Below are 24,734 nucleotides of genomic sequence, written 5' to 3' on the forward strand. Positions count from 1 at the left end.
CCAAATCGATCCCATGGCTAATGTCTCTCTCCAAATGAGTTTATGTTCGCTATTTCATGCAATCGATCCCCTGGTTAATGTTGCTCTTTCCTGAGAGGCTATTACTCTTTCTTCCTCACTCTCGCACTCTCAGATACAAGTTCTTTGTTTGGCTTTTTGTCTCCGAGGCGAGGTTTGGCTAATTTGGTAAGCTCATTAATTAATTTCGTTGGGTGTTTGATTTAGTTAGCTCATCTTCACTTATTGTTGGTGTTGCATCTGTGATTTTTGATCTTCGTCGTCGTTCTCTTCGTGAGCTTTGATTATTTGTGTAACGACGTCCATGTATCCAAGCATATATCACATATGGAGGAGATGTAAAGCATTGAATACCAGCTTTAGCAAGAGTATGAGCTAAACTTTGGTACTCGCCACCTCCATCGGTGTAAACCTTTTTGATGGTTGTTTTAAATTTGTTTTTTCAATTAACGTTTGAAAACTCTCAAAAATTATTGGAACTTCAGATTTGAGTTTGATAAGGTAGAACCATGTTTACTTTGTAAATAATAAACAAAAATCACACAGTACTCAAATTTATCAAATGAAGTAATCGGGGACGGCCCCCAAACATCTGAATAAATAACTTGAAATGGTTCCTGATATTTGATAGACGAAATTTTAAAAAATAACTTGTGACTTTTGTTGCTCAAACATGAGTCACAGTAAGACTGAGATGTAAAGGTTTGAAAACTGGAATGTGATGACTTATAAGAAGCTTTTGCTGAATAGGAAAAGATGGATGATCGAGTCGTTGGTGCCATAAATCAGAGGTGATGGTGAGACACGCAGATGGGGGAATATAGAAATGGATGTGAGCCATTTGTATAGATTATTCCTACTCCGGCCTTTCGCCAAGGATGCCCCCAAGCTCAAATCCTTCACAACGAAATGATTAAGAAAAAATTCAACAGATGCATTATTTTGCCTACAAAACTGAGACACAGAGATGATAATTTTGTTAATCGAAGGTGCACTCAAAATATTGTCCAATGTGATGGTGGAATCATGAACACGGATAGTTGTGGTAAGTTCTTTGAATTCATCTTCAAGACCATTAAGTGTGTGAGCTATCACCTCCTTATTGCTCAAGGGACGACCAATTAAGGCTAGGTCATCAATAACACTCTTAACCTTAGTCATGTATTCATCCACTGCGATTCCTGCCTTAGTTGTCTTCATTAAGGTGGATAACAAAGTGAGCATACGGGTATTAGAACGATTCACATAGCTTGACTCAACCCAGAACGATTTGCATAGCTTGACTCAAGTTTCTTCTAAGTTTCTGCAAAAGTTGTGCAATTGTTTATGGTAAGATCGATTTTACTATGGACAATTATCTTGAATTCCCATAAGCACAAGTCGGTCATGTCGAAACCCATATCGATAATATGGATCAGTTGTTGGTGGACATTGTCTCATGCCATCAACAAACCCTGGAAGTTTATAGCCAAACAACATATTGGTCATTCGAGATTTCTAGGAAGAATAATTTCCTCCTACCTTCAAAGTTTGAAAAGAATATGAGATGAGGCATTCAGGGAGATTAGATTATCTCTAGAGGAGGTGATATTATCGGGTTTAGTACGTACGTTTTGAGGAATAACCACGGTGTAGTGGTATTTGATCCTGATCCTAGAGATGAAGGACTCGACATTATGGCATATTATACTGAAAGAAATACGTGGATCAACTATTCTAAAGAAAATTCTGCGCCGATACCATAAACAAGTAGAAGAGTTGTGTACTACTGGCATAATTTTATTCAAGATATTTCACCAATATAAATACATTTACGTTCAACAAACATCCTACAACAAGGGATGTGAGATACAATATGTGTTGCCTACAACATAAAGATGATACATGATAAGATGTATATGACAACACAGAGGTGTCCCAAGGGAAGGACAAGACGGGAGGTCGCTCGGGGCTCCTGAGAACTCAGGTACACCACTGTATCAACAACCTGATACAATACAACAACCATGTAAAATTTTTCAAAGGGGAGAAGCCTTCCTTTCTTGGTTCGTTGTTGACGGGGACAATTTGACCGTAAGGCCAAGCTTGTTGCATGTTGTAATTTTAAGCAAATTTTGTGAACCCCTATTGATTTGAGAATTGCATAGTCTTTTGGATGCAATTTCTGTAGGAAGACTTTTCTCTATTTTAATTTTGATAGTCGCGTAGCTTGACTCACTCTATTGCCGGGTCGCCTAGGGTTGCTTTAGTTGAATGTGCAAGGGAAGCAGTTTTTCAGTATTGAAATTCTACATTTCACCGACTTGAACTTTCCTGATGAATTTCTCAACAGCAAATGTTAGCTCCAAACACATGCTTTTAGACACCTCTAGCAATAAACCCCAAATATTTTCGTCTCAAAAAAATAAATATTTATAGTCTACTCTCGAAAAAAATTATATTTATCAATAATGGACACAGTTTCTTTGAAAGTATTTTTTTTTATAATTTGGTGTTAAAAAACAACATATTCATCATTGGATTTTGACTCTAACCATTCAATGGTAGATTGAATGAGAGATTTTAATATCTTGAACTTTTTGGCAAAGAATATATTAAAGTTATACGCAAGTAAATTATCCACAATAATCATAATTATCCACAATAATCAAGTGTTTTTATTTTATTTTTCTTAACATGGGAAACGACCATCCTTAAATTTTTAGGTATGTACTAAGTAAATCGATGGGCTCGAACAATAGCCTTCAAGCTATGTGTGTTAGGCAAGCACATGGAAGTTACATATAAAGGATGAGTTAGGATGGAACCAAAAACTCCTTTATAACAAACCCTCAATGCTGACATTTAGTAGCGTACTTTTTTCTAAAAAACAATGGACAGATTTAACGTCGAAATCTTCCTACACACTGAGTAAAAACAATATATATATAGAGAGAGAGAGAGTGAGAGAGAAGCTAATATGAATTTTCCACACATGCTACCACCGTGACACGACTAATTCAACCTTTGTTGTAATGTTATATATATATATATATATATATATATGTATATGTTTGTTTGGTGTTCAAGGTCCGCGTCTTTGATTTTGCAGATTCAAACTTCAAACCGCGGCTTAAAGTCAACTTCGGCTTGTCCCTCATTAAGGTCAATCTTAAAATATATGTACGTATTGCATGCTTATATATATACACCCTCTCCTCCACTAACACAACACACAAACTCACAAGCCATCTCTGAACTCCTCCTAGTTGATTCATATACCCTCCAAGAAACCCATTAACTTCCTCCAAAACCCCAGATTCATTTCTCAAAATCCCAAATGGGTTTTCACAAAAACAACGTTTGTGGAACAGCATTCCTTGTTATCATCATCATCATCCATTCCATGTCATGTTTGCAAGAAACAATGGGAATTAGGACACTAGAGGGAGATCAATGGCTGGTTTTAGGACAATCTCTCCAGCGGGGTCAAGTTCCACCTTCCGGTGGCAATCCTTGCACCTATATACCCAAGCGTGGGAAGGGTCGATGTACTTTGAGTGAGATGAATATTGCTGGTCGTGCACATCCTAAAACATTTTCCAATCATATCTTAAATTTTGCGGCTTCGATTGCCGGCCGAAGTCAGAAGCAGGAATCTGAGATCTTCTAATCAACACCGTTCACAAGGAGTTATTGGGCAAGTTGTACATACATATAGTTGGCGCAAGTTGGGGAATCGGCAAGGCCAGCCCGGTATTGTCTCCACACGACATATATATATATATATAGTTGGAAGCAACAAAAAGCAAATTAACTATTCTTTTATTGTAGCCTTCATTCATTTTTTTTTTCTCGTTTGAGGAGCAAGTCTTTCAAATGAAAAAGACTTGGATTTGTAATATATGTAAAATTGTTGTAATCCATCCAGGGAGATTTAACCAGTCTTATGAATAATAAGGTCATACATGTTTTTAAATCTCACTGAAAGATTTTTACTTGTAATTTGCTTGGTCATGCTTGGGCAATCTTAAAAATTTAACCAAACACTAATTTGACCATCAATGAATGTAATGGTGAACTGACTAATAAACTTGAGGCCACATGGAAGATCCCGCAACCCCAATAGACCAATTGAAAGTTGGGCCGAGACCCAGAGCGGAAAAATAACGTAGTGTAACAATATTGGTAAACGCTGAGCTGAATAAGGGTTTATCTTACAAATTGTCATAATGAAAACACCCAAGGAATATGAACTCATGACCTCTTACCGACAAGTTCACCATTTCAATCAATGACCCCGTTGTTGTAATGGTCAATTTTTATGTGGCATAGAAATTCTGAAATAGACTTTGAAGCAATGACCTGAATATTTTTTAGAAAAAATAAAGTCCCACATGGAAAATAAAAAATAAAACCAAAAAGTATTCAGTCGACTTGTAGTAATCTTAGGTTGTAAAAATCAAACCAGATGACCAGTCATTCAACTTGAAATTTTATGATTCATGGTTCAATGGTTCAACTAGGATTAGATCGGTTACAACCGATTCAGCATAATGAAATATTAAACACATAATTTAACATAAATAATAATTAAAAAAATTCATACTTCATAATTCTCCCAGTATAGAAACGATTGTACTAATATAGGATTTTGCTGCTTGTTAGAGGTAAGTCGTACAGGTATAAAGTAAAGGGGTTTTTGGCCATAAGGACAAAACGTAAAAGTTATATTCCAACAAGGACAATCTAAAAAAACTTTAGAAAAAATGACAAAACCTAACAACTTACCAAAATACCCTCCCTCTTTCTTCTTCATCATCCTTTCTTCTTCTTCTTCTTCCTTGCGCCATCATATCGGAAGTTGACCGTCTGACCATCATTTTCGACGAATGAACTACCAAAATGAAGCTCTAGGTCAGCCCGATCAAAGTTCAGTCATCACCAACAGTAGAAAATCACTTGAGTCGCCGAAAAAGCTTCTTGAAATCAAGGCCACCGTTTGAAAAAGAGCTAGATCCGGCCAATACGGCCGACGTCGGCGACCATCAACACCTCCAATCAACTCCACAGACCAAGGCGCATCACCTTTGAGGTTTTATTGCTTTTTCGAACATTTTTTTTCCATTTGAAATTGGATCTGAATTTGCAGATATTATATCTGTTTCGTATATGATATTATATCTGTTTCGTATCTGTCAATATTATATATGTTTTGTATATGTCAATATTCTTCTGAAATCGAATATGAATCTGTAGATATTATATCTGTTTTGGATCTGTTCTGATATGTTATCGATTTTGGTCCTTTTGAAACTTCAAACAGATAACATTTCATTAAGGACAGAAAACATTTTAATAAAACAGATACATTATAACAGATATCAAATTAATCGAAACAGATAACATATCACATGTAGTCTGCAGATCTCACATTAGAACCAAAAGACCATGAAAATCACCATAGAAACTGTCGAAAATAATGATGTGATGACAGATAGAAGGAAAACAACAAGATCTACAAGTCTCGTGGTGAGTATGAGTAGATCTAGTTCGAACACAACAAAAATTCGATTGCAAAATCACTAAAAAATGCTATAGAACTCTCGAATAAGCCACGAGAGGCGGAGACGAAGCTTCCGGCAGAGAAGACAAAGCTTCCGACGGAGGTCCAAGATGAATCATGTGCAGGAGGCATGTGCCATGTTTGAGGATAAAGATAAGGGTATTTTAGGCAATAAAACCATATATTTTGACTTTTTATGCTTCTTAGAATATTAGTTCAAACTATATGGATTTTATTGAATAAGACTTTTAAGAGTGTCCTTATTGAAACAAAGCTTTCTAATCAGGGACTTATCCTTAATTTTCCCTAAAGTAAAAACTATAATTCACTACCCATAAGATGTTAGAAAAATATCTTAATGAAATAATATCTAAATTGAAACCAATTTTAATAAATTAAATATGTTGACTTAGGTTTTTTTTTTTTGCACATTTGATTTTGATCATTCCAATCAATTTTGATAAAATAAATATTTGAACCACATGTTTGTGTATATATATATATATATAGTTGTTTATACATTTTCGTATATGTTACTTTTTTTAACGATTCATATCAATTCAAGTACGTAGCTTCAACATCTCCTGGGCAACGTAATTTTAAAAAAAGAATAGTCTATTACTCCAAAGGAAAACTGCACCGAGTGTGGAAGTAAACTGAACATTTCTATTTGGGGGTTGGGGAAGCAACGTTGAATTCAGCGACAATGTTAATCGTTGTTGTTTTAGGTCAATCAATTACTAATCCAATCCATAAGGATGTCCCCGATACAGATCGAGATATATACATACGTAGTGCGAAAACAATGTAAATAGCAAAAGCATTGACTTGCAGACGTTTGATCCTGGTGGAGGGTTATGAGGCATGCCAGCTTTTATTTTATTTTTTTGTCAGTGGTGCACAGGATTCCTTATTGATATCTCAATATGAGATAAAGTTGGTTTTACGCCATGATTTGGTGACTGATTCAAAGTTGGCCTCTAATTCAGTGTCATAAAAATCAGAACTTGCTGGTCGATTAAACCGTAAAATCGGTGAATCCGTCATTAGGTCGGCACAGTTCAACTAAAATACAACATAAGTAATCAAACCCGAAAAGCCGATCAATAAAATCAGACTATTTTGTTTGAAATATTACATAATATTGTGTTGAATATTTGTTACATATTAATAACTTATGATGTGAAACTTGATTTACATATGTATTGGGTGTATTGTTTTGTATTAAATATCATGTTAACTTAATTTTCTGTTGTCTTACTTTTTTGATGGATGATCATATGATATTATTCTAGTATTTACTTTTAGCATCATTTTTAATATTAATATTTTTAATGTTTTTTAATTGAACCTACTCTTCGATTAATGACCACTAGTTGAACTAGTGACATGATCCCTTGGCCGGGTTGATGCCCGACATGATTTTTATAACATTGTTCTATTGAACACGTGTGGGTTCAGGTGACATTCAGGAGGAACAAGATCTATTAGAAATTGCAGAATCAAATTTGCAAGTCAGAACTTAATAGTTTGGATGCAATCGTGCAGGCGACACAAAACACGATTCACAATTTTATTGTAAATACAAACACGTCTCCACGAATAATTAGGAAGCAAACATATGATCATTGAGACACCAACATGCATACAATCAGGATTTTAGGAAGCCAATAGCGATTAAAAAGTGCGGAGTTGTCTTTTGTCCAAGCTAAATGATTAGAGCATCCACATCATATTTAAATAAAATAAAATAGATTGGGGTTATCTCCTCTTCAAAAGATAACTGGAGCCAAGAGGATTCTTGCTTTTGGAGTTGCTACAGATTTCATGGACAAGTACGTAAGAATTGTAGAAAGCACAGCTATAAAGAGTTTGAAAATGTGAAAGCAGTTATTTCTATCGTTGGCAATGAGTATATGAAGAAACCTAACAATGACAACATTGAAAGACTACTAGCATTAAACGAAAGTCGTGGATTTCCTGGGATGATAAGAAGCATTGATTGTACGCATTGACAGTGAAAGAATTGTCCGACTACATGAAAAGGTATGTATACTGGACATTGTCATGACCCAACAACGATTTTAGAAGCTGTTGCATTATATGATCTATGGATATGACTTGCATTCTTTGTACTACTAGGGTCTTATAACAACATAAATGTGTTAGAACGATCCCCTGTTTTTTTTTTTTGCACTAGCTCATGGACGTGCCCCTACAGTTCACTATTCAATTAATGGTCACTATTCAATTAATGGTCATAGCTATACAATGAGATACTAGCTATCACAAATAAACCCCTAAATAAAAAAAAAAGCTTAAAATAATACAAAATCGATTTTTTAATATTAAAAGAGAGAGAGCAAAACTACAGTGCTCCGCTAGCTAGTAGAGCTACAGTGTTCCGCTACATCTAGCGGAGCACTGTAGCTGCTCTCTATTTTAATGGGCCCATCCGCTAATATGCAGGAACCAATGGAGTGACCTTTTTGTTATTTTTTGGATCTTTATCCTGCAAAATAGGATACAAGATCATTTTACAAGAGCTAATGTGGCTGCTCTTACACACATAATACTGTTTTGCATTCTCAAGCTCTCTTTCTTCACATGTAAATACACCAAAAAGAAAGGAATAGGAGCTAAATATGAAAGGACAAAAAACACAAGACTGCTAAAAGGTAATGTCAATGGCCACACAAGTAACAAAATGGGGTTCATTGATTAGATGCCAAGGCACATATCATGATAACAGAAATTGAATAAAAGCAAATGAAAGAAAACTCTTATGAGGGTGAGACTGGTCATTCCTCTCTTAAATAAGGCAAGTAATCCCTTGCTTTATTCTTTACTCCAATTTGTAACATAACTGACGTGACTTCAAAATCATAGAGCTCATAACACCCACCTTTCCCATCTGGTGGTGTTGTGTTTGCATTGCAATGTCTGCTACTATCATGCTCGTTCACAGATCAAATCAGGTGCACCAAATCAATAATCACACCAGAGCTTCATTCTTCACCCTTCAAAGAATCATGTCTAGTTGTACGAAACAATATGAAGACAGAGCATTATGGTATATTTTGGTGCAACCTAATGATTTAACTTACAATTAAGCACAAACGCAGCTTTAATGTTTCACCAGTGTCGGATGATTCCTGTTTTAGATGGAATCCATATTCTGCATCCGATACAAGTACCAATTCTACATGCTCATCAATGAAAAGAATGTGAAAGAACTAGAAGATTACATTGCAGAAGACTGTCTGTTTGAAGAGTGCTCGTTCCCTTATCCATTGCTGGGGGAAAATGTGCCTGTCTCTACTTCCATATACTAATTTACCTAGTCTTATTTAGACCAGACAATTCTAATAATATTCGTCCCAGGAGGTCATGCCTTTTTTTGAGCAACTCACAAGCAGTATGGGCCATAACATCAAGTTCTGTATCGAAAATATTTGCGAAGAAAATGAATTCAATGTACAGCTGTAGGTAGACTGGTGCTCTATGAGATAAAAATGTATCAAATTTTGCGTAGATTATGCATAGAAAGTCCCACAATTATGCATGACAATGACTCAATTCTGGCATAGTGGAGAAATAAATCAATTCCCTTCACCATAGGATGCAGCTTCTATGAATGCACAATAGAAGAGGAAAGACAAGTAATTAGGTACTAAATATATGAATTTCACATTAGAAATGCCAATTCATCGCAGGACAAAAGTTATTCATAACTAATACTTTTGATGCAGGAGGGCAAGAGTTGTGATAGAGTCACCAATAAAACCAGAAGGCATAGTACCGGTAAGTGCACAATAATGATCCTTAACAGGATCACAGAGAAAGTTTTCTGTTAAAATTTATGCACTATCTAACTATGACATCAAATTCTGATAGATAACAAATGTTTTTTTTATTGTGTGAGTTTCTTGTTACATAATTCACACTTTGTTGAAGAATGTGACAGCACTTTTCGATGAATTCCCAAAGGCCACCAAATGTATGCCTAACCTTTACACAAAACTCTCGACATAAAAAAAAAATTTCAGTACTGTTGACTCTTTTTCTCTTTGCAGGATTCCTGAGGAGTTATCATGTCATTTTGCAGTTCTTGTCAAGGATATACAATGTTTCTTTTGTTCCTCTCATCAGTCTAGCTCTGTCAAGATAGGAAACCAAATCTAATCGCTCAATTCATCGGTTTTATATTCCACATGTTGCTCTACATTGTACAGATGTTTACTAGGTAGATAAAACCTACTTATATTTATTTATACGGTAAAACCAACATGAGTGAATAGATTTGGGTCACCTCTCAGTCCCTGTCATCATCACGACTTGACCACATCTCGAACAATGAGAGAGCAAGCAACGGTCCAACAACAGGTGGGAGTGGTGGAGGCCTGCTGTAGGCAACAATAGGACCAATCTTCTCCTTTGTCACTACTCCTCCTACTCCCGAATCATTGTCCCCTTGTTTCCTTGGAATTGAAATGGTCATTGCTCCTGATTCAATCAATATATATTGTTATTGTTGTGTGTAGGCAAAAGGAAATCATTGCAACAAAAAAGAGATATTCGAGGAAGAGAAGGCATTACCCCATGATCCTGTCACAGAATGAATTTGCCCAAATTTGTTTCTTGCAGCCAACAAAGCCCCTATTCCACGCATTTTCGACTGTAAACACCAACTAAGAACCAAGAATGCAATGACCTAGCAAAAAGGCAGAACAGGCACACATATTATTAGGAACTATACAAAGAAAAATCCTTGTTCGGATAACAATATGTTTCAAGAAAACATTGACTTATGAATACATAATTTCACGATCCGCTGCTAAATTTACTCCAATTTCATTATTCCAACAATAAGAAAAATTTAAGAGTAGATATAGAAAGAGATTGGTACCATTCTCTAGACAAAACAGGAACTGCAAATTAAAAGGAAACCTGCATATCACTCTCTAAGCCCCGAGGTTCTGTTTTTTCATCGAAAACTCCATCTCTCGATCAAGAAAACTTGCAAAAACCAGTAAGGAGAATCAAAAAAGCAACTCTCGCATACCAGTAAAATCCGATATTGTAGAGAACAAGTACTGGTAGAATGACAAGCGAGGAGAACAATGCCTTGAATAGAGAGACAAGAGAGAAAGAACAGTTTGCTTCCCCTGAATGCGAACGAAAGAGAACGGTATCGGCGGGGCGCGTGTTCCCTCTGATTTCAAGTCCAACAGAAGGTTCGGGAGTTTTTGGGTGCTTACGCGGCAAATGACCGACACCAAAGTGTGTACTTACCCCAAGTGTAGGGTATCGTCAAGTAATAAACCGGTAAGTCCGGTATCGATCCACGAGGAAGCAATGCAAATTTGAAGTGAATGATATGTACATGATTAGCCAACACTAATAAACACAATGAATATCAAATAAAAGCAAGTAAATGAAATGGGTCAAATGACTCGGTAACAAGAGCGATTTTGTAATCAAAGTACGCACGAAATGGATTTAAAACAATTAGTTAAAAACCTAGTCTCTAATCCGTCCCGGTGGCTACTCGGTTCTCATACTCAAGGTATCATTGCAAACACACACAACCATACACAATGCATTGTGTGATACTATCAATCATGCATATGCAAAGAGAATTAGGATATAAGACTTCAATTCATACATGTAGGCCATCGGGTCTCCTAACCTACGATGAACACAAAGGGATAAACACCTAATATTATGGATTAATGTTCCCCCTTGGGGCTCGGCTTGGCTAACACCCTAGTTTCACACTCAAAGATCAATTAACCATAACTCTCCCATGCACATTCCTAAATTAACCCAAAACCCCATCATCAATACACATAATTAATAGCCATGTAATGGAAAACTCAATTAATTAAGGAAATCATGCAATGGGTTTAGCAATCCTCAATCGAACACATTAGATGCAATCCCTAGACTAGACAATCCAAGAACACAATCAAATATGTCATTCTCATATATCCACTCACACAACTATCACAAAATTAAAAGAGAAGAATTGAAGCTACGATTCTTTGAACATACCTTGAGTAATCGAAACCTTCCATCCACCGTTTGGGACTAGAAACTAGAAAGGGAACTTAGCCACTCATCATAATGAAAAGAAACATCAATTTTATAGATGAAAACCAATGTTACCAATCAAGATCACAAGAACTAAGTAAAACCCTAGAGAGAAATAGAGAGAGAAAAACTATGGAGGCTAGATGTGAAGTAGTCTATGAATGAGGAAGAAGACCCAATCTTAGGGTTTTCCTCTCTTTTTACAATGAAAAATACCTAATTACCCTTACAATAACGTCCCTCATTGGTTACATAAATGATTTTCCCCAAATGCCCTGAAATTTCAGTGCAGAAACTTGCAGATTCGCGATAGGTGTCCGGACGGGTGTCAGGACACTTCATGCATCCTTCAACTTTGTGAGCCTCTGTCTCGATTTGTAAAGAAAGTGTCCGGACGGCTCTTGATGTGTCCGGACACCCACTGTCCGGACAGGTGTCCGGACACTTAGTGAATTTCAGCTTCTTCATTCAGCTCCAAAAGTTCCCAATTCAGTCATTTAAGCCCGATTTCCTGCAAAAGCACAGGAAAACATCTATAAGGGTAAAATTACTTTATTTAAACACAAATGCATTACTATAAGCACTAGAACCTCCTAATTAGATGGTATTAGGACCTCAAAATAGAGGTCCGATCACACCCCCCAACTTAGACGTTGCTAGTCCCTAGCGATGCAAACACTACCTAAAAATAAAAACCTAACTCACTGACGTAGGAATCACGGTTGCATTTAGCCTATGCAACAAGCCTTTAAACCCCTAGGTCACCCTAGTGGACGAGTTGTAGTCTCGTGAGGGCTTATCAGAGCGATACCCACAAACACTTGCCAAGGGATCCACCATTACTTTGAAAGCACCATAAATGATTCTTAAGTTCTCGCATGCAAGAAATAGAGCTAATCTCCCAATTCCCCTGCTTAGTCAAAAACATGCAAAATCTTTGGAAAATCAATCTCAATCCCCTTAAAAATGACCAAGAACATTTTATACTATGAAAAATATATGTGCAATCAAACTAGACAACTCAACACATTCACACAAGCAAAACCTTGTTATGGACCCTTTTGGTGTTCATAAATTCTCAATCCCAAATGTACACAAAAACATGAAAGCATTGTGCTAAGTGAATGACTTACACAATTGAATTAAATGTATGTGTTTATGAAAGATAATTTTGGATGGGCATAACTTTGAGAAAGAAATCACCTACAAGAGCAACTAATGCATTCACCAACTCACTTGCTTACCTTGGATCAAATTCATCAAAAGGTTAACTGGGTTGTAATGTAGTCATGGGACAAGGTAGGAAGAATTTGGATCTAGGTAACAAGTTGCAAGGTTAAGTTCAAACATGTGAGCTAAATTCTCATTTTGTCACCCCTTCCATTGTACCACAAATTCAAACACTTCTCATCCTTTACACACAAAGGATTCTTTATTGCATACATCTTCTTCTTTTTTTGATGTTTTTCTTCTCTTTTCTATGCATTTTTTTCTTTTCTTTTCTTTTTCTTTTTCTTTTTCTTTTTTCTTTTTTTTTCTTCTCGAAAATGAACAACATTTATACAACAACCCTCAATTTTTTTCAACATAAGAAAGGGTAATATCACTACCAACTTATCTTTTTCAAGCTCATACTCAACCTTGCAACCAAAGGTGGGAAGTATTTAAGGAAGTGGTTTACACAAGGCTTTGTAAGTGAAATCAAAAAACTTAAAGAAATTTAGGCTTATAATCACTCACAAATGAATAGGCTAGGCTCAAATCTCTCAACCTAATGAATCATTCAATCCTAAGTTCACAGGCAAGTGGCAAAATACAAAAATCATACTTCTCAGTAATCAAATGTAATGGATGCAAAGCTATTGAAGAACACGCACATAAGATGTCAAATGAATATCAATGAAAAGCATCACCCGAAACCCAATGTATATCAATGAAGAATGGTTCAAAAGAATGAGAAGGGTAAAAAGGTAATTTTTCAGACAAAAGGATCCAAAAAACGCAGTCATACAAATGCTTCAATGCCAAGATGTCTGCTTAACTACACAATTTTATATCAAACTAGGTCCCAATCATCCCAAGAAAGATTGATTACAATTATCCCACTCAATTTCATGCATCGATTTAGCAAAAGAATCCAAGGAACCTACTTTACACTTGCACGTGTGAACAAGAATAAGAAATTAACAGTCAAATTGGTAGTGAATCCCCAAAAGCACCTACCCGTCCCCTCCTAAAGTCCATCTAGCATGTATGAACAATAAAGCACAACACAATAGGATAGAGGGTAGGAAGTCATACCATACTCTTTAAAAGTGGTCAGAATCATGAGAAACGAAGCATGTCCTGAAAAAGTTAATACCAACCACACTATCCAAGCATGACACAACAAGACTTTTTTTCTTCCAAATTTTCAAATTTTTGATATTCACAAAAGCACACCAAAATAAAGCAAGTTTCACAATGGATTCACAATTCCCTCACCCCCCAACTTAATTGAGACATTGTCCCCAATGTCAAGAATGGAAAACAAGGCAAGAACAAATTTTGAAATGCATTGTGAACATACAAAAACACACCAAAATTAAGGGTAAGAAAATCACAACATAACACACAACCATTTCACAATTCTCACCCCCCAACTTCAATGAGTGCACAAGGCGCGGAAATTGTGAAATAGATTGTGAGCAAAAAAAACACACACAAAAATTGAAATCAAATCAAAACTAATCACAACCATACTATGGTACAAGGGTGGAGTCTCCCACAACTAGGTGGGGGTGGGATCCTTTAGATCCCGGGGAACAACCAAAGCATCAAAGTTCTCCATGAATGGTATCAAACATTGGTCATTCACCTTAAACACTTTTCCTCCACTAGTGTCCTCAAAATCACTACTTCCAAGTTGAGGAACATGACGAACATCTAAAGGTCCATTCTCCTTGGGCCTCAAATCTCCGGGAAAAAATTGTACCCGAGATATGGGCCGCCACACCTTCCTAACTTTTTCAATGACTTTTGGCACAAAGTGGCATTTAGGAGACTTTTTCACTCCACTTACTAAAGGTTTTCTTTCTGGTCTTGGTGGATGCACTTGGGATGATTCAACTCTAAGTGTAGGAGGCTCTAATTCCTCAATGTCATCTTTCTCATACAAAGGTTGACTAACTTTCGCACCCAATGCTAGCACACCTTCAACCGAATCCTTTGCAAGGGTTAACTCCAAATTATCCTCAACATGGGCATGGATAAAATCTACATCCCTTATATCCTCACACTCACCCATAACCTTAGTCACACTAAAGATATTCATTTCCATGGTCATATTCCCAAAAGAAAGTTGTAGCACCCCACTCCTACAATTAATTAAGGCATTGGAAGTTGCTAAGAATGGGCGACCTAAAATGACCAGAATGGAAGTGCTAAAGCTAGTGGGAGGTTGAGTATCTAACACAATGAAATCCACGGGATAGTAAAAATTGTCCACTTGTACTAACACATCTTCAACAATACCCCTAGGAACCCTAACGGATCTATCGGCTAATTGTAGGGTAATCCTAGTGGGTTTCAATTCACCTAACCCCAATTTTTGATAGATTGTGTACGGAAGGAGATTCACACTTGCTCCCAAGTCTAACAATGCTTGCTCTACCCTATGGTTCCCTATGACACATGAGATAGTAGGGCAACCGGGGTCTTTGTACTTAGGGAGGGTGTTGATTTGAATAATAGAGCTTGCTTGCTCCGCTAGAAAAGCTCTCTCCTTAACATTTAATTTCCTCTTTACCGTACATAAATCCTTAAGAAACTTGGCATAAGAGGGTATTTGCTTAATTGCATCTAAGAGAGGTATATTGATCTTAACTTGTTTAAATAGCTCAAACATCTCCTTATGCAATGCCTCATTGGTGTTATTTCTTAGCCTTTGGGGAAAGGGTAGCTTGGGGATGTACTCACTCTCCTTGCTAGGCTCTACTGTATCCTCGCGGTCTCTTTGTTGCTTAACTCTTTTTTCACCAAGCAAAATTTTCTCATTTTCACTATTCTCTTCCTCTTTCTCTTTCACACCATCACCAAAGTCTTGCACCACATCATTTTTATCACTATTCTCAAAGGGTATAGGTCTATCCACAACTCTTCCACTCCTTAAAGTAAGAATGGATTGCACTTGCTCATGTCCACTAACCTCTCTACTCCCACTAGATGAATTTATCAAATTGGTTTGCTTTGAAGGATTGGGGTAAGGTTGAGCCAGAAATTTTCCTTTTTCATAGGTGGTGAGAGCTTGTGTGACCTTGGTGATTTGACTCCTAATATCCTCAATGGCCCTGTTGGTTTGTTCTTGAAATTTGTTGGCCTTTTGATTCTCCCCAATTTGAGCTTGCATGAAAATGTTGAGAGTGTCTTCAAGAGATCTCTTGGGGGGTGGAATATAAGGTTGTTGAGTTGGTTGTGCAACACTTGGAGGAGGCAATTGTTGTTGGGGTGGATTGGGGAATGATTGAGATTGATCATTCCCATCATTCCTCCACCCAAAATTTGGATGATTCCTCCAAGGGTAATTCTCATTGTAAGAATTGTTGCCTTGGTTATTGATAGGGTAGGGCTTCCTAAAGTTTTGAGAATTGTTCCCATTGTAACCTTGCCCAAATAGGACTTCCTTACAAGCCGTAAAGCATTACACTCATCCGTCCTATGTTCCCTACTTTCACACAAAGTACAAGCAACTTGTCCATCAACCCCAACCACATTTATAGGAGCCTTTAGGGACTCTAGGGACTCCAATTTCTTGGACAACAAAGCAAGTTTAGCATGTACATCATCATTTTCATTCAACACAAACTTGCCACTAGAGTTTGGCACAACATCATGTCGGGTTAGTGGAGGAGCTTCCCAAGATCGGGATTCCTCCGCTAACCCATCAAAGAAAGTAAAGGCCTCATTGGCATCCCTATTCAAAAAGTCACCTTGAGTCATAGTGGAAACCAATTTCTTCAAAGATGGAGTCAAAGATTTGTGGAAGAAATTCACAATTTGAAAATTTTGAAATCCATGGTGGGGGCACATAAACAACAAATCCTTAAACCTCTCCCAAGCTTGGAAAAAGGTTTCATGCTCTTTGCAATGAAAATTCATGATTTGTGTTTGATAAGAAATGGTACAATGGGAAGGAAAATATTTGTTGAGAAATTCTTCTTGCATTGCCGCCCAAGTCGCAATGGATTGGGGGCGCAAGTTCTCAAACCATTGTTTTGCATGATCCTTCAAAGAGAATGGAAAAAGTTTGAGTCTCAAAATTTCTTGTGAGCATGTGACATCACCAAAAGTAGTACACACCGATTCAAAATCACGCACATGTGAATATGGTCGTTCCGATTCCATTCCATGGAATTTGGGAATCATTTGGAACATTGACGGTTTAAGGCTCACATTTTGTTGGTTCGGTGGCATGATGATGCAAGAAGGTTGGGTTTGCCTTGCGGGATGTGTAAGCTCCCTCAAAGTGCGATGCTCTTGGGCTTGGGCATGAATGTTTTGCCCATAGGGAGCATATTGTGGCACATGTGGCATTTGGTAATACATGGGATGCATATAATTATATGGGGGAGGCATATGGTATGCGGGAGGCATATTGGGAGGTGGGTAGACATTTTGTGGGGCAAATTGCGCCGCATTGTCTTGTTGAAGTGGTTGAGGTGCATTTTGCAAAGCATGCTCAACTTGAACATTTTGCAAATTTTGGGCATTTGGTGCATTTTGGGCATTGCCAATTTGGACATCTTGCCCTTGCACCGGATTCATCAACTCATCAATATTCACATGTTGCAAAAGGCGACGCAATGCATCAAAATTCATATCACCCCCACGAACACTCCCCGCATCACTCACATTTAGATCACCACCTCTCCCATCTCTATTAGACCCACGCCCACTAGCATTATCTCTAAGTTGAGACATGATGGCAATGAACAATAGCAAGTAGCACACAAAAGTAGCAATCAACCAAGTCAAGTAACACAAGATTTTCAATCAACAACAAGAACAATATCAAGTAAGAACAAGAGCAAGGATAGGAAAAGAACAACAATCCACCTTAGAACAAAATCACACCAAGATGTAGCAAGTAGTGATAGAAATAAAAGTGTGCAAAGCTCTCTCAAACAACGTATCACTACCAAGCAGCAAACAAGGTGGCATCCATCGCCCACAGGAATCTAAGTTAGCCCCATCCGCCAAGTTCTCCTCAAAATTTTTTTTTCTCTTTTCAGCAACTACTCTAAATCACTACACTAGAAAGCAAGTAAAAGGGCGGAACGAAGTTACCCTTGAAGCGTGACCGTGCTCCTTCCTTATTTGATGGCGTTTAATAGTATAAAGCTAGCATCTACAAGCCACCCAGCTCCGTCTTTGACACTCGCTTCCCCGGCAACGGCGCCAAAAACTTGACCGACACCAAAGTGTGTGTGTGTACTTACCCCAAGTGTAGGGTATCGTCAAGTAATAAACCGGTAAGTCCGGTATCGATCCACGAGGAAGCAATGCAAATTTGAAGTGAATGATATGTAAATGACTAGCCAACACTAATAAACACAATGAATATCAAATAAAAGCAAGTAAATGAAATGGGCCGAATGACTCGGTAGCACGAGCGATTTTGTAATCAAAGTACGCACGAAATGGATATAAAATAATTAGTTAAAAACCTAGTCTCTAATCCGTCCCGGTGGCTACTCGGTTCTCATACTCAAGGTATCATTGCAAACACACACAACCATACACAATGCATTGTGTGATACTATCAATCATGCATATGCAAAGAGAATTAGGATATAAGACTTCAATTCATACATGTAGGCCATCGGGTCTCTTAATCTACGATGAACACAAAGGGATAAGCACCTAATATTATGGATTAATGTTCCCCCTTGGGGCTCGGCTTGGCTAACACCCTAGTTTCACACTCAAAGATCAATTAACCATAACTCTCCCATGCACATTCCTAAATTAACCCAAAACCCCATCATCAATACACATAATTAATAGCCATGCAATGGAAAACTCAATTAATTAAGGAAATCATGCAATGGGTTTAGCAATCCTCAATCGAACACATTAGATGCAATCCCTAGACTAGACAATCCAAGAACACAATCAAATATGTCATTCTCATATATCCACTCACACAACTATCACAAAATTAAAAGAGACTAGACAATCCAAGAACACAATCAAATATGTCATTCTCATTGCCGGGATATGGGCAAGAACATAATTGGACCAAGAAGAGCATCTTATGGGATTTGCCTTATTGGCAGAATAATCAAATACGACATAACCTTGATGTTATGCATATTGAGAAGAACGTCTTTGATAACGTTTTCAATACGTGTATGGACATTAAGGGAAAAACAAAGGATAATGTTAAGTCACGATTAGACCTTCCCCTTTACTGTAAACGCAGAGTTTTAGAGTTGGTGGAGAATGGAAATGGCAAAACTCTCAAACCGAAAGCACAATTTTGTCTCAACATGGAGCAAAAAAGGGTTGTTTGTCATTGGGTCTCAAGTTTGAAGTTGCCAGACGGCTATGCCTCCAACCTCGGCAGGTGCGTAGACATAAGAGAAGGAAAGCTGTTCGGGATGAAAAGTCATGACTGTCATGTTTTCATGGAGCGACTTCTTCCAATTGCATTTAGGGCATTGCTGGAGCCCATTTGGGCTGCCATTACTGAGCTGAGTCACTTTTGTAGAGATATATGTTCAACTACATTGCGCGAGGATCAATTGACCATCATGGAGGTGAATATTCCTGTGATCCTTTGTAAATTGGAGCGTATATTTCCCCCATCTTTCTTTGATTCTATGGAACATCTCCTTATACATCTACCATTCGAAAAAAGGATGGGTGGGCCTGTACAATACAGATGGATGTATCCGTTTGAAAGGTATTTTTATTCATATTATATGATTTGTCATATTATTATGTATATGTCAATTGAATTAATTTTGTGGTCAATTGATTTTTGTTATAGGTTCCTTCACTTCCTAAAGAAGAAGGTTAAAAATAAATCTCGTGTAGAAGGATCTATTTGTGAAACATATATAGTCGAAGAGACATCAACATTTGCTTCGTATTACTTTGAACCACATGTGACCTCTCGACGAACCAGAGTGCCTCGAAATGATGAAGGTGGTACTTTCAACCCGGAATTCCCTACCATTTCAATCTTCAATCAACCTGGTCGTCTTGCTGGTGAGGCTGGTAGGCGCTACCTCACTGATAAAGAATATGATGCAGCAACATTATACATGTTTCTGAATTGTGATATTGTCCAGCCATTTATAAAGTAAGCTACTATAAATTGTGTTCGAATTATAATGTGATCATATTGTAAGCGAATGATTGATGTGAAATACTACATGTGTTGCAGCATGTTTACAGGTTTTGTGCGAGCATCAGCACCTACGTTTAATGACGATGAAGTGGACTATCAAATTGAGAAGGGTTTCGCATCATGGTTCAGACAATACGTAAGTATCTGTCTATTTTAATAACATAATTCCATTTATTTAATTGTACCAATATATTGTCAATAAATTTATCATTTTTATGTTTAAGGTATATGACCCACAAAACATGATTGAGGATGAACTCATACGAGATGTGTCCAGAGGACCATTAAGGAGGGTTGAGATCTAGAATACGTATTATGTCAATGGATACAAATTCGACACTGATGCCAGAAGTACTTGTGAAGGCAAGTCAACAATCAACAGTGGTGTATGCATATGAGGGACTGATTATGGACAATCAGAATATGACTACTACGGAATATTTGAAGGAGATTGTTCAATTGGATTTTTTAGGACTACCAAAAAAAAAAATTGTTCTTTTTAATTGTGAGTGGTTTGACCCAACTCCTAATCGAGGTACGCGAATCCATAGACAGTATGGGCTTGTCGATGTGAAACGTAGAGGGAGGTACAGAAAGTTCGATCCATTTATAATTGCACAACAAGCGGAGCAAGTCTACTTTGCTCCTTACCCGGAAGGGATACGTGATCGGCAAGATTGGTGGGTCGTGATTAAGACAAAAGCGAGGCACACAATTACTGCACAATTAAAGCAAATGGATGATGCCTTCCAAGACAATGAAGTACCAGTTCAGACAGTTAGAGGAGATATTGATCAATTAGAGTCTCTCGTTGATAATGAAGCTGAACCTGATGAAGTGGATGAAGATTCTACAAGGCAAATAATTGAGGAAGATACTGATGATGACGATGAAGAAGAAGAATCGGAATTTGATGATTCTGAGACAGAGGAAGAGCCCGAAGATGATTAACATTATGTGTTTATTTATTTGACGAATATTAGACTTCCGTTAACTTTTATGAATTCCTTGTTAATTTTAATTCGTATGACAAAGATGATTGCAGTATATGTTATAAAAGGCCTTTGGGAAATATATGTTATACATCCTTATTTTAAAAAATATTTTTTTAAAAATTCCCAAATAAAAATAATAAAGGCTTTTATAGTCCATATTTTTAAAAAATTATTAAAATAAAAATAATTAAGGCTTTTAGGGACTCAAGTGGATGTGGTCGAAGGTATATATATATATATATACATAAAAAATATATCATATAATTTTAATTACTTTCAAATTTCAATTAGTCTGGGCGGTATTAGTAAAATACCCAAATTTTCAATACAGTACCCACACACTCTATTCTCCCTCTCTGCGCTCAAACGATTGCGAAACCTACACTTTTTCCTCTCTCCAAGCTATCTCATCGTCACTCTCACAATCTCTCACTCAGCCAGACACTCGCGTCTCTGGCTCTCATCTCTCGCTCTTATCTCCGGCTCTCGTCTCCGGCTCTAGTCTCTGGCTCGCATCTCTCGTCTCTCGAATAGTCTCTCGCTGCTAGGGTAAGTGATTTGTGGTTTATTGGGTTCTATGTGGGGAATAATTTTGGGTGCTGATTGTAGACAGTGAATGATACCCTTTTGTTTTGGCCTATTCTAGGGTTTTGAGCAGAGCTTGTTAACTGTAAAAGAAAGTTGCTTTTAGGTCCTCAATGCATGATTGAAACACAGTTTTCGCTAACTTTAGGACCTTAATTATTGTCAATATGATTGTGATTTAATTGTTTTGAAAGAGGGATTTGGCCCCGTTTCCCGTTCTTAATTGGAATTCCTTAATGAGTTCTGACATTTTCCCCTATCAAATGTCAGTTTACTTTGACATTTGTAGAATGCTTCTCTGCTTGCAAACCACATTGTCTGTTCTCATGCTGCATATGTGATATGTTCAATCTACTTGCATTCCATTCATGGGCTCAATATGATGTGTTTTGCACTTGCAGTATTAGATGATTTGCAAACCCAGCTTTGATATGATGGCTTACTGTTTTCCTTGTAAATGGCAAAATCATGTTTAATTGTTCTCGAACATTATATGACCTGTTTTAGTTTACTTCGAGCCACCTTACCTGAAACAATTCTAGTTACTTTGACATTTGCAGAATGCTTCTCTGCTTGCAAACCACATTGTCTGTTCTCATGCTGCATATGTGATATGTTCAATCTACTTGCATTTCATTCATGGGCTCAATATGATGTGTTTTGCACTTGCAGTATTAGATGATTTGCAAACCCAGCTTTGATATGATGGCTTAGTATTTTCCTTGTAAATGGCAAAATCATGTTTAATTGTTCTCAAACATTATATGACCTGTTTTAGTTGACTTCAATTTTGAGAGAGGTGGCTTATATACTTAGTATATCGAGTTTAACGTTATATGTATTCTTTCTTTCTCTATCTTTACATACATTCCAAGTCATTACTAACCGAGCCAGCAGGTATCTAAATATATTTATATTTTTTTCATCATTTTTTTTAATTATTTTGGCTCCCCTAGTTTTATCAGAACCAAAATCTGTTTGTATTTTTTTTGTAGGATATGGATAGTGATCAGTCCATCGACCATGGCCATACTAGGTCCGGTCGAGGTCGTCCCTCTCGCCGTGGTAGACCCATCATAGCGAATGTGGAATATTCACCCACTAATGCCATAGCCTCCTCACCATCCTCTGTAAATTCTATTCAACCAACCATCCCATATCATCCTACTTTATCATCTCCTAGTCACTTCACTGCTGATATGTTGACAGGGTCTCCACCTCCACCTAGCCCCCATATCCCACATGCACCCAGCACGCAGGGCCCACCGCTGGACACACTGGGTGCCAGTGGCTCTTCGTCCCAGAATATTGGGGTTGTGCCTCCTCAGAATAGTCGTATCTTGATACGGCCTGTTTCGGCTGCTCTGTAAGTACATTTTTCATTACTCTTATTTTAGTATACATTTATTACAAAAGCATTTACATCACTAATATGTTCTCATTCGTTAATTCATAGTTTTGATCCTTTTGATGTTACTCGGAAGATAAGCGAGATCATAAAGACCAAGTATGAACGAGCCGTGACACAATGAAGTTATTTTACTCCCGAGGAAAAAGAAGGTTACTTTAAGGAGTTCAAGGTGAGTATAAAATATAAATAATAAGTGTTCTCCTTTAATATATTTTTTCACCAATGCTTCACAATGTTAACTTTTTCTTATCTTGCAGAGTAAATTTACATGGGACCCTGCTCATGATATTGCAATAAAGAAATTATGGAATAAGAAGAGTGGAGAATTATTTTGGGGCATGATGCATAGGGCACGAGAAAACCCCACCAAAGCTGTTTGGATCCCCACTGCAGTCCTTTCTGAACTTCGTCGTATTTGGGATGGACTAGAGTACAAGAAGAAAAGGGAACAGGGAAAGAAAAATCGAGCATCTGAGGATAGTTGTTCTCACACTGGCGGCTCTATTCCTCACACGGAGTCTAGTAAGAGAATGGTAAATTTTAAGTAAATTTAACAATTTCAATTTTTATCTTGTTTAAAATTCAAATATCATATGCCTTTTGTAATTTTAATTGTAGAAGGTGGAACTTGGCCGGGATCCTACCAAGGCGGAGGTGTTTGTTCGCACTCATCGAAAAAATAATACACAACAATTAGTCGATGGACGAGCAACAATTACATTTGTAAGTATTTAAATTTATATATATAGTACTAATATAGAGCTAGGTTGTTGGCATCTCTTTTACAAAGCTACAATGAACCCCACTAGTTTGTTTGGTGACTCTTACTTTTTAATTTCTCTCTCTAATTGTACCTTTTTAAAAACAATTCTAGTTACTGGTGGATTGGATATGGAAGCTGAGCTGGTCCGTATGTTAATTGATTTTGTTGATAAATGGCCTTTTATTGATTTTGTTCAAAAACAATTCTAGTTACTTTAACCCCTTTCCATCTCCTAGATTAGTTTCATTCAATGTTTTGTGATCTCAATGCTTTTTTTCCATTGAAGCTATATGTCTCTTGCTGCCAATATTGTGAAGATGTCTAAATTTATTCTCTCCTTATGCTCAATCCTTGCATTAGAAACCTATCATCATGAGCATTAGTATCTTCTTTTGCAGGAAAAATTTAACAAGCTGAAGGAGGACATTCTGACACAGCGATCAGTCTCCTCCACCAGTGAGTCACCTCTTGAGCCGTTGGACGAGGATCCTATATTCCTTAAGGCAACTGGTGGGAAGAATAAGAAAAATCGCATCTACGGGCTTGGATCTGAGGCAAGCTTTTTGCCTAGTTCTTCATCTTGCTCCAATGGACATTCCAGATTGTATACTCAGGCGGAGTTGGAGCAAGAGGTAGAGGAGCGCATCGCTCGGATGAACTCTGAGTTATTGGATGAGGTCGGTGACTTGCGGCAGCGGATGCAGGATCAGGAGCGGATGGTGCAGCAATTATTTTCTCAGATGCAGATGCGATCCCCCAGAAACAACCCTGAAGTTGATCGTGCATCACATGGACACCTTTCTGATGAAGATTAAATTGTATTTCTTAAAAATTATTGAACCACTTATGTATAATATTAATTTTTATTACATGTTATTTCTTGCACATTTTGATAATATATTTTTAACGGAATTATTAAATTGATA

The 24,734-nt window shown here is 37.3% G+C and overlaps 2 protein-coding genes and 1 pseudogene across 7 annotated transcripts; 2 read left to right on the plus strand and 1 right to left on the minus strand.

The window, feature by feature from the left end:
- Nucleotides 1-8,232: 8,232 nt before the first annotated feature.
- LOC119986707 lies at nucleotides 8,233-10,769 on the minus strand. Of its 6 annotated transcripts, none has more exons than XM_038831374.1 (4): nucleotides 10,514-10,768; nucleotides 10,163-10,277; nucleotides 9,876-10,069; nucleotides 8,233-8,642 (listed from the first exon to the last, which is right to left on the minus strand). In XM_038831374.1, exons 1-3 carry the CDS (start codon nucleotides 10,517-10,519, stop codon nucleotides 9,879-9,881), a joined length of 312 nt encoding a protein of 103 aa, XP_038687302.1. In that variant the 5' UTR covers nucleotides 10,520-10,768; the 3' UTR covers nucleotides 8,233-8,642; nucleotides 9,876-9,878. The 6 variants fall into 6 exon arrangements, with proteins under 6 accessions (XP_038687302.1, XP_038687301.1, XP_038687304.1 ...); XM_038831373.1 differs by lacking the exon at nucleotides 8,233-8,642 and adding an exon at nucleotides 8,781-9,003; XM_038831376.1 differs by lacking the exon at nucleotides 8,233-8,642 and adding an exon at nucleotides 9,010-9,194 and having other exon boundaries at nucleotides 10,514-10,769.
- A 5,937-nt stretch (nucleotides 10,770-16,706) lies between these two features.
- On the plus strand, nucleotides 16,707-16,806 carry LOC119987586 (annotated as a pseudogene).
- Nucleotides 16,807-21,545: 4,739 nt separating this feature from the next.
- On the plus strand, nucleotides 21,546-24,712 carry LOC119987341. The gene is made up of 6 exons (XM_038832224.1): nucleotides 21,546-21,598; nucleotides 22,630-23,000; nucleotides 23,091-23,214; nucleotides 23,303-23,578; nucleotides 23,664-23,768; nucleotides 24,207-24,712. Exons 4-6 carry the CDS (start codon nucleotides 23,384-23,386, stop codon nucleotides 24,621-24,623), a joined length of 717 nt encoding a protein of 238 aa, XP_038688152.1. The 5' UTR covers nucleotides 21,546-21,598; nucleotides 22,630-23,000; nucleotides 23,091-23,214; nucleotides 23,303-23,383; the 3' UTR covers nucleotides 24,624-24,712.
- The last annotated feature ends 22 nt before the right edge of the window (nucleotides 24,713-24,734 follow it).

This window comes from Tripterygium wilfordii, chromosome 20, assembly GCF_013401445.1.
Source record: "Tripterygium wilfordii isolate XIE 37 chromosome 20, ASM1340144v1, whole genome shotgun sequence".
NCBI lineage: Eukaryota > Viridiplantae > Streptophyta > Magnoliopsida > Celastrales > Celastraceae > Tripterygium > Tripterygium wilfordii.

Excerpts from the sequence above, each read along its gene's own strand:
- LOC119987341 (XM_038832224.1), top strand. The coding sequence starts at position 23,384 with ATGATGCATAGGGCACGAGAAAACCCCACCAAAGCTGTTTGGATCCCC. Across the intron at positions 23,579-23,663 it reads CGGAGTCTAGTAAGAGAATG|AAGGTGGAACTTGGCCGGGA; the intron begins GTAAATTTTAAG and ends TTTTAATTGTAG. Across the intron at positions 23,769-24,206 it reads GACGAGCAACAATTACATTT|GAAAAATTTAACAAGCTGAA; the intron begins GTAAGTATTTAA and ends CTTCTTTTGCAG.
- LOC119986707 (XM_038831374.1), bottom strand. Across the intron at positions 10,070-10,162 it reads TTCTGTGACAGGATCATGGG|GAGCAATGACCATTTCAATT; the intron begins GTAATGCCTTCT and ends TGATTGAATCAG.